We start from the raw sequence: 9987 nt of genomic DNA, 5'->3' as shown, positions 1-9987 counted from the left end.
CCAAAAAAAAAAAGGATCTAATGGGTACATCTGATGCAATCACTAGTACGTGTAAATAAAATGACAATTGTAATTTGTAAACTTTCATAGGTTTCTCTTTCCCATATAGAACTAAAGCCAAATGTTCTAGATTAGATACTCTCTTGTAACTGTGAAGGCGAAGATCAATTTTAAGTTGAAGAAAAGTAGTCGGGGAATATTTACAGCAGTTTTATTATTATAACTTCTTCCTTAATCAGAAGAAATTAGCATAAAAATGAAAAAGAACGAACACAAGGAAGAACGAAGGTAGGCAGGAGAACCCCAAAGACATGGAACTGCTTGAAACGTCCGTAGCTCCGTCCGGCATATCAACGGCTTCTCTAGTTAGATGCTGGACAGTACCGGGAGGACCTGGTGTCGGCGTTTCTCCCTCACACAAGGTGACACTAGAACCAGATGTTGAACCGAATGCATCATCCAAGTCACTGTCCCGGCCCACACACAAACCAGCATTGTTATAGAGCCTCAGCTTTCTCCTCATCCTCCACACTGTGTCTCTCTCGAATGGTACTGGACCTGTCAGACTATTATCGTTGAGCCTCAGCTCGCTTAGATGCTTGGCGTCCCGAAACTCCAAAGGAATCTCTCCGGTCAGGTTGTTGCCCTCCAGGTGAAGCACGCGAAGACTGTTTAACCGAGACAAAGATTTTGGTATGGAGCCCTGGAGATTCATATTCGAGAGCACAAGAATCATCAAGTTCTGGAGCCCTTTGAACGCGTTTTCCGGAATCGTTGCTGAGAATTTTGTGTTGCCTTTGAGCATTAAAGCCTGAAGAGAGTTTAGGCCTTGGAGAGAAGGCGGGAATGGACCTGACAGCCGGTTATAGCTCAAATCCAGAAGCACTAATTGGTTAAGCCGGTTAAACGAGTCGGGGATGGGACCGGAGACTCTGTTTCGGCTAAGATCGATTTTGATCAACGATCCACAGGCGGCGAGCGTGGATGGAACCGGTCCGGTTAACAGATTCTGGTTCAAGTCGAGAACGTTCAGGCCCGGAAGAAGAAAACCGGGAATCGAACCAGTCAAACGGTTGGCACTCAAATCAAGTGATGTCAAACGGGAGAAGCGGTTAAAGGACAAGGGAATGGAGCCGTTGAGATTGTTGTAATGCAGATCAAGAACTTTCAAACTGGTAAGATTGCCCAACTCGTCAGGGATAGGCCCGAAGAAGCCATTCTCCCTCAGAACGAGGGTCTGAAGACTCGACCCGAGGCGGCCAAGAAACGCCGGTATGCGCTGTGGGGAGCGGCCTAAACAGCGGTAGAAGAAGAGGGCTTTAAGGTGTTTAAGCCTCGTCAGGGACTCAGAGACGTAAGAGCGTTCCGGGTCGCATGTCGGGAACGCCGTGTCGTCTGAGAGCGCTCCGAACGACAGAGAGACGACGTGGTACACGTTTTCCTGGTCCGGCATACACTCGATACCGTGCCACCGGCCTCGACACACGTCCGGAATCGCAGCAGCCCAGTCGTTGCCAGTCGCACGCATGATGTCGTAGACGGCGTCTTGCTCGTCGGGCTCCGTTCGAGCCCCGTCGTTGGTCATCGTGAATCCTGTTTGTGGGCCGTCGATCAGAGCCGACGGCGCAGTCGAGTCGGAGGTGATCACGGTGAAAGATGTGACCAACGGAGATATTATAGACAAGACAATGAAGATTTGGCGGTACCGAGCCATTTTTTCGATTTTTGTAATTGGTTGGTTGGTTGTTGCCTTCTAGGCAGAGGTTCCTAGTTGTAATAAGTAGTGCGTGTCCAAATATTGTTGTTAAAAGAAGAAGAAAAGAATAACAATGGTGGTCCAAACCATTAAAAAAAAAAAAAACATTCAGTAATGGCTTTCACGGGATAACTCAAGAGTAGCGAAATAAAACCCCCCAAAAACATTTCCTTATCTCGATTCCTGCATTTATTGCTTTCACGAGATATTCGCCTTGTGTTTTAGGCTCTGGATCCAACCCGCTCCGCGAACGCGACCCGGCTTCTCCTTTCATTCTTTATTCTTTGTTTGCTGGGCCGAGCCCATAAAGAGAGAAGGGCTCCATTTTGTAAAATTGGGAACTGCATTTTTTAACATTTCACCTTTGTTTAATTGTAAAAGTTAAAATCATTATATAGTTGTAACACGGACGCGTGGGTGCCTTCCAAAAAAAACACCTGCCATGATGGAGCACCATATGTAACACGTGCCATCTTCCTAAGTAAACATTGCATGACTAGTTTGTATAATGCACCGGACACAAAGGAGAAAATTAATGCTAATAAGTTTATCAGCATCGTCCCATTTTCTTCGACTATCTTCTGTGCACTCACCCAAACACATGACCACCGTCATGCAGTCATGCAGCCGTCTGATGGAGTTCAAGGTCAAAGACCTTATGCTCGACAAGCGGCGGCTTGTCCAAGTTCCCGATAACGCCACTCTAGCAGACGCCTTGAACACCATGGTAAACCACCGCGTACTCAATTCATATTTATATCTCTTTTTGTTGGAGTTCAATAATTCATATCAAAAATTACTAAAAAACCGACTATTTTGGTATGATCAAAACCGGTGACAAACCGAGTTACAGCTGTGCCGGTCGCTGCCAAACCGGGCCAGTGGCTGGGAGCCGGCGGGTCGATGATAGTAGAATCAGATAAACAGAGCGGCAGTGCAAGGAAACAGTACATAGGAATGGTGACAATGTTAGATGTTGTGGCACACATCGCGGGCGAGGGAGACGACAGTGACAGCGAGAGTGGACTCGATAAGAAAATGGCTGCTCCTGTCTCTTCTATCATTGGTCATTGCCCTGAGGGTCTAAGCCTTTGGTCTCTCAATCCTAATACCAGGTTAATTTGGTTTTTAGTATTGAAGATTAATTGCTAATATATATACTATATATGATCCGTTTCATAATATTAGATGTACTTACACTTTTTCAACAACATTGTTGCAAGACCAAGTATACCGCTATTTCTATCATTAATTATTAGTTGTTTAATTTGGTATTTATACTTCTAGACTAAGAGAGATAAATCAGAAAACAATGTTAAATGCAAATTTTGGGTAGAAATTTAAGTGGAACATGTAGTGTTTGTCTCTTGTAATTAAAAAATAATATCTAGTATTAAAGAACAATGGTGATGATAAAAGCAGCGTAATGGATTGCATGGAGCTGTTGAGTAAAGGAATCCACAGAGTATTGGTTCCATTGGACAGCAACATAGAAAACATCTCAGGACCCGAGCTGGTGGAATCGGCTTCTTCTTACGCTATGCTGACTCAGATGGATCTCATCTCTTTCTTCCTCGACCATCTTCAATGTATCCTCTCCCAAACCGTCACTGATCTCTCCGCCAGACAAGACACCGTTTTAGCCCTCACTAGCCAGGTAAAATTAATCAACTTATTATTATAAATAAAAATAGAATAAAAATATTCTTCAGATCCTAGATTAATTATTAAGACCTGTCTGCCAATGTTTTACAGGCCAGAGTGAAGGATGCGATTAAGTGCATGAGTAAGTCAATGCTCAATGCCGTTCCTATCGTGGAAGCCACCAGCGAGGAAGAGGATCATAAACAGCTCGTGGACGTACGTGACTTTGCTTACACTTTACACATCTATATTATATCTATCCATGATTCTATGAAGCTCTGTTTAATTTGCTCGAGCAGGGGAGAAACCGGAGAGTAGTGGGAACGTTCTCGGCGAGTGATCTGAAGGGATGTCATTTAGCCACGTTGCGGTCTTGGTTACCGCTAAACGCCCTAGAGTTCGTTGAGAAAATCCCAAGAAGTCCCTTGTTCACCGTTGTTGATACACCAGGGAGGGAACTCGTGACGTGTCACGTGACATCGACCTTGGGCAAAGTGTTACGTATGGTGACTATGAAACGTGTACACAGAGTTTGGGTCGTAGACCAGAATGATGGGCTACAAGGCCTCGTTTCTCTTACTGACATTATCGCTGCGGTCCGATCCGCTTTGCTCTCCGGAGCCCGAGATCAGCTTTAACTCCTAACTTTCAGTACTAGCTAGTGGTCTCGGTCTCTATCGAATTCTTACATATTTACTTGTCTTTTTGTCAACTTGTTACAAGTAAATACTTTGTTTTGACAAAAATTGTTAGGGCGTTTCTCATCTCACAGTATCGAATGTTCGGTTTTACATAAGAGTTAGACTAATGTGGGAGGAATATGAATGATGTTTGCTTGAAAACAAAAAAAAAAATAATAATAATAATACAATAAGTCAATACTTGTCAAAATAGGAATGACGAGTCACACTCACACATCTAGATATATGCAGGAACATTCCTTAAACTCGAATTTCTTCTATAAGATATTCTTTTCTAAATATAATATATATATATATATAGCAAAATTATTAATCTGGATCGAACAAATTTTAAGAAAAACCATCATAGATAGGAATAATGATATATTGAGAGGGTAGTGATTGATGAATATGTGGCAAACAAGCATGGCTACGAATGAGACAATTTCTTATGCTAAGCTAGTACAGCAGTATAATTATCATATGATAAAATTAATTTTAATCGGTAATATAACCTTAAAAGGCATATACTCATTACATGCGCTTCACTTTACTAGTTACTCTAATAGTAGTTATTGGAAAAAGTTTATTGCAGTTTGTTGTTTGTTCTGTATCCAAGCACGCTCTTTCTTCTTTTCAGTAATATTTAACTGCGTTTACTATACTATATACTGTATATATATATATATATATATATCTATTTTCATAGTATTATATAGTAGATTCTAGAGTAGCTAGCTCCCAGCCTCCCAATAATTACGTATGAGCACGCTTTTTGTGCTCTAATCAAATTCTTCGTAAATTAATCACCGCCTACATGATTATTTTACTTTTCGGTTCCACGGAAACTAAATAAGAAAGATGATTAATGTGGCCTTATTGTACAATGAACTCGTGCTAATGGGAAACCACGTACGTAACTAGACGTGTTAGAAGTTAGATATAAGCTTACACTAGCTAGTTCATATATACGATAATGAAATACTGAAACGCCTTTTGTTTTGACAAAAAATATATTGTGTCCGTACGTGTTTCAGGTTCAAAATAATACTGAACAAAACCATCTCTATGAAAATATAGATATGGCAGCAGGTTGTAGTCTACGGCCAGAATTTATTAAATCTTCGGATCTTAAGGGAAACAATTCACGCATGTTTAGTTATGTGTTGTGCTTGTGTAGTTTGTTTTTTTAGTTTTTTTTGTAAAATAGTATACTGTAATTTATGTGGTATTGATTAGGTCGAGAAAGAGAAAGGCCTTTTTAAGATAAGTTAGAAGAAGAAATAGAAAAGGATGGATTGAAGAATTTGAAGCATGGAGAATAGCGAACACTCACTGCAAAGTGCAAAGTGCAAAGTTAGTGGGAAAGGTCGCTCGTCGTACGAGGGAGGAGCAACAAAGTGTGGGCCTTTTCTTTTCTTTTTACCGTCTCATCAGAAACTAATGCATATATATATATATCCCCACATTTTTTTTAATTTTTTTTTATTTTACTTTCATTCATATATACTACACAAACTATTACTATTACATCTTGTGCATGCCAGACCATTCCATTAGTGGATTAACTAATTACATGTTACTTATCCTATGTTATTACTATTACATGATTTTATAACTTATTAGAATACAAGCATTTTTTGTATAATCGGAATGTTATTTATCAAGACCTTGTTATTTTACTTGGAGTATGGTAAAAAAAAAATATAAAAAATACTAGAAATTAATCCTAAAAATTTAAGGGTAAATATATATATATAATTTTGAAAGCTGAAACCTGATATCTGACATAGAGAGGCTGCGGGTGGCGTAACCTGATATCTATCTGACAGGGAAAAGCCGGTCGCATGGGTTGTCGGGGAGGGAATTAAGAACGCCGCTATTGGCAGAGTCACGCGGGGTAACCGGCTGTGGGGGGGGGATGTAGCCGGTCACAGAGTTTGAAAAGGTTCTATCGTATTGTCTAGCAAGTACACTTGTACAGTGAATGGTTTTGTTGTGCTAGCTTTTCCTGTGACGGTCCGGTTTATTCCCCACACTCTTCCTCGATTGTGTTACCACTTCTCCCTTTTTTTTACTTGTATATCATGCGCGTGAAACTTGTATATTCTCACGGAAAATTTACAATAATTAACTATAATATTTACTACGGACGTACTCCATAAAGAGAGAGTAAAAGTGAAAGGGAAAAAGGTAAACCTGACTCTTATTTGAGTAGAAACCTCACCTCAGTCATGCATATATATAGCACCTCATCAACATATCCAAAAGCTAGCGAACCTTAGGAGTGTGAGTTCAGTAGTAGTAAAATTAACAAACAAGAAATTAAAGAGGAAAGATCGAATAGTGGAAAACGGGACAAGACGGGTGTGCCACTGTGGATGTTGGGGTTGGGTGTGGACCGGCTTCAAGCCGACATCAACCGGCTCCTAGCCTCCCTTTTCCACCAGGGAGTGCTGGACGAGCATTTCTTGCAACTTCAGCAGCTTCAAGATGAGACTTCACCTACCTTTGTTTATGATGTCATTAATATCTACTTTGATGAATCCGAGAAGCTACTCCGCAACCTCAGATTTTTGCTGTGAGTTTCTTTTCTTTTCTAGCATTCTACGTCTTTGTCTACGTACGTGCCGTGTTTCCATATCCGATCCATCCATCTTTTTTTTTTGTTCGCAACATGTATGTATGTATGTACACGAATGAATGATATGATATATTGTAAATAAATGAACCGTACGTAACTGCAGGATGGATAGAGAATTCTCGGACTACAAGAAAATAGGATTGCACCTGAACCAGCTGGTGGGAAGCAGTTCCAGCATTGGCGCTCGCAGGGTTCGTAACGTCTGCGTTGCCTTTCGCTCCGCTGCCGAGCTTAGCAACCGCCCAGGGTATACTTAGAAACGCTATTTCCTAATCTGTAATATAATCCATTGAGGTAAATATCCAAGTCAATGGTTTTGTTGTTTCTAGCTAAAATGATTGCTTCAGGTGCTTGAGAGGGCTGGAGGTAGTAGAGCATGAGTACCATTACCTCAAGAACATGATGCATGAACTCTTCCAGGTACTTGGGTTTGTTAATAATTTATGTATGCACGCATATAATTAATTAATGCGAAGAAAATTTAGATTTTAAATGGTTGCAGCTGGAGCAGCAGAGGCTATTAGCTGCAGGAGTCAGATATCCAATGTAGAATTTACAACTTAATATGCCGGATAAGTAGAAAGCTAAATAAGTGCGTGATGATGATGATGATATAATTGTGTGTTGTAACACTTTCTTGTAAGGGCTTTGTTACCTTCTTCATAATATATAGCCACTTTGTATTTCCCAATTCCCAGATCCTACCTACATATCTATATATAGAATGCGAACAACCCATCTTAGTGAGAATACAAATTTTTTACTAAAAAAAGAAACTGGGCTGTGGCTTATATATGGGTGACAAAAGAAAAATAAAGGCCCACTGTATGACCCGCTAATCTTGGATATGGATTTTTTTTTTGTTTGATGATTACATTATTAAAGAAGAGCCAGAAAGAGAAATTGGTAAACAAATTAAATTGATACTTGTATATGGTGTTTTTATCTTTTAGTATTGGTTACTTTCTAATACAATATAGAGAATCACAACTCATTAAGTGTCTCGAATGTAACGAATAATTGATTACCAGGATAAGAAAGAGTAAATGTAATAAAAAAATGGTAGAGAAGCAAAGAAATGTAAAGACATGTGGGTGGGTGGTTTGCTTTCTCTAGTAGAGAGAGAGAGAGGCATGCAACAAATCCGGAGAAACGAGTAAGAAAAGGGACAGGTGTGGTTCATCCCCAAGTCTCCTTCGTAATCCCATCTCCTTAACTCTTAAGTTAAATGCACGAGCTGCTCCACGTCTCCTTCTTTTAAATCTTTATATACACCATAAATCAAAGAACTGATGAATACTGATACTTGCTTGTGTCAAATCCAAGCGATGAATAGTCTGCCAGAGGACTGCATCGCCAAGATCCTTTCCTTAACAACGCCTGCCGACGTTTGCCGATCATCGGCGGTCTCCAGGATCTTTAAATCCGCCGCCTACTCCGACAATGTCTGGAATCATTTCTTACCGACTCATTTCCCCGCCGGCTTTACGGCACCGACAGATCTTACCACCAGGAAACAACTCTTCTTCTCCCTCGCCCATAACCCTCTTCTTCTCAACGACTCCCATTTGGTAATCTTCTTTTCCTTTTATTTTTTAATCTGATCCAGGTTTCTAGATTTTTTATAGGCACAACCAAGTTGTCTGTCTATTCTAGTCAAATCTTGGATGGTGGAAATGGATGAGCTTCATATTATACTAGTTCATCTTTAAGTATAAAGCTCTGTTCATGCAAATCTCCCTATGTAACTTGTAGTCAAATAAGATCCATAACCTGTGGAAGTGGAATCAATATATCGGAATGCCTCTTTTTTTGCCTCTGTGATATGATTGCATTATTACGTTATCAAAGCAGAGCTTTTGGCTGGAGAGAAAGAGTGGTAACAAGTGCTACATGATGGCAGCGAGGTCCTTGAGCATTGCTTGGGGGGATGACCAAAGATACTGGCACTGGATCACTCTACCTGATACCAGGTTCTTTTTCATACAAACTAAGCAATTCCTATCATTGTCTAAACGTAGACCTGAAACTCCCTCTTCTGCATTATTGCTTCTAACAGATTCGGACAAGTGGCAGAGCTGATCATGGTGTGGTGGCTTGAGATCACTGGAAAGATTAACATAAGCCTTCTCTCCGATGACACCCTCTACGCCGCTTACCTTATCTTTAAGTGGAACGATAGTCCATACGGTTTTCGCCGGCTTGTAGAGGCCTCCCTTGTCTTGATTGACACCGAGATGACTGATGATGTTCAGCCTTCCCTGGTGAGTCTCATGCAAATTCCAGGCACTGAAGAAGAAGCTCCGTGCGCTGTTATGAGAAGAGACGGTTGGTACGAGGTGGAGTTGGGACACTTGTTCGAAAGGAGAGGAGATATGGGTGAAATAGAGATGAGCCTCAAGGAGACAAAGGGTCCTTTCGATAAGAAAGGCCTTATTCTCTATGGGATCGAGATTAGGCCTATGCCCTAGCTACTTCTAAACTACCTTTGCAGTTTCTCGTGTGCAATCTTGTGTTGTCTTCTTCTTCTCCTTTTCTTGATGCAGAAAAATAAAGTTTGTTCTAAAAAGTATTTCTATATGAGCTGGTGTTTTCGATTCTACTGACTATGACAATTCATTTATGTTTGAATTTTGTTTTTTGTTTTTTTTTATCTTGGTTTGCAATTATGTCGTCTGACCAACACGCAATTTTGAGAGGGAAATTAGATTAGTTTTCATTGTTAGACGATGACGACGACTGGTTGTTGGTTATATGATACTTGTAGTTTGTATTAATATATCACCTCGCAAGTTTGTTAAAAAATAGATGCATGATACATGTTACCTATACATATATTGTTTGAATAAGAGTAATAAAAAAATGATATAGGCACGGATCCAGCTAATATGAGTGCACATGGTTATGTTGAGAGGTTAGAGACCGACCTTACCAACGTGTTCATAAATCATAATGATATTCTTACCTGATTTCTTCTTTCTTACTCAGTCTGGTCAGGGCGAACGTTGGACTTACATATCCAAAATTAGCTAAGATTAGATATTTTTCTATTCAAACAATCTTTAATATCCGAATTCAGGTGTACTTTTGACCTAATTAGATATTTCAGCAAAATATCCCGTTCCGTTTTTTTTTACTCCTTTATTCATTTTCTCAAAATAAATTAAATCCAAACCGAAACTGAAATTTTTTTATTTTATGATTTTTCTTTTTTTCTATCTCTGATCCAGTAAATGGATTTCGCAATAACCATGATATATATA

General features: G+C 40.0%; 4 protein-coding genes across 5 annotated transcripts; 3 read left to right on the top strand and 1 right to left on the bottom strand.

Annotated features, from left to right (window-relative positions):
• Positions 1–152: 152 nt before the first annotated feature.
• LOC17894796 (protein TOO MANY MOUTHS) lies at positions 153–1845 on the bottom strand. The gene is given in 2 exon segments (XM_006301796.2): positions 153–264; positions 266–1845. Coding segments are annotated over 2 exon segments (1482 nt in total). The 5' UTR covers positions 1715–1845; the 3' UTR covers positions 153–231.
• A 478-nt stretch (positions 1846–2323) lies between these two features.
• LOC17895602 (SNF1-related protein kinase regulatory subunit gamma-like PV42b) lies at positions 2324–4174 on the top strand. Its single transcript, XM_023787115.1, has 5 exons — positions 2324–2482; positions 2590–2871; positions 3179–3413; positions 3512–3616; positions 3700–4174. Exons 1-5 carry the CDS (start codon positions 2358–2360, stop codon positions 4036–4038), a joined length of 1086 nt encoding a protein of 361 aa, XP_023642883.1. The 5' UTR covers positions 2324–2357; the 3' UTR covers positions 4039–4174.
• A 2176-nt stretch (positions 4175–6350) lies between these two features.
• LOC17896412 (pseudo histidine-containing phosphotransfer protein 6) lies at positions 6351–7415 on the top strand. The gene is made up of 4 exons (XM_006301364.2): positions 6351–6661; positions 6828–6971; positions 7072–7144; positions 7227–7415. The coding sequence occupies exons 1-4, from the start codon at positions 6462–6464 to the stop codon at positions 7272–7274; spliced, it is 465 nt and encodes a 154-aa protein (XP_006301426.1). The 5' UTR covers positions 6351–6461; the 3' UTR covers positions 7275–7415.
• A 441-nt stretch (positions 7416–7856) lies between these two features.
• On the top strand, positions 7857–9377 carry LOC17895475 (F-box protein PP2-B11). 2 transcript variants are annotated; one of them, XM_023787669.1, is made up of 3 exons: positions 7857–8295; positions 8576–8697; positions 8784–9377. In XM_023787669.1, exons 1-3 carry the CDS (start codon positions 8017–8019, stop codon positions 9193–9195), a joined length of 813 nt encoding a protein of 270 aa, XP_023643437.1. In that variant the 5' UTR covers positions 7857–8016; the 3' UTR covers positions 9196–9377. The 2 variants fall into 2 exon arrangements, with proteins under 2 accessions (XP_023643437.1, XP_006302687.1); XM_006302625.2 differs by having other exon boundaries at positions 7859–8295; positions 8579–8697.
• The last annotated feature ends 610 nt before the right edge of the window (positions 9378–9987 follow it).

Source organism: Capsella rubella, unplaced genomic scaffold (assembly GCF_000375325.1).
Source record: "Capsella rubella cultivar Monte Gargano unplaced genomic scaffold, Caprub1_0 scaffold_2, whole genome shotgun sequence".
Taxonomy (NCBI): Eukaryota; Viridiplantae; Streptophyta; class Magnoliopsida; order Brassicales; family Brassicaceae; genus Capsella; species Capsella rubella.
The sequence above is the reverse complement of the archived record's forward strand: the minus strand, read 5'-3'. Positions and strand labels throughout refer to the sequence as shown.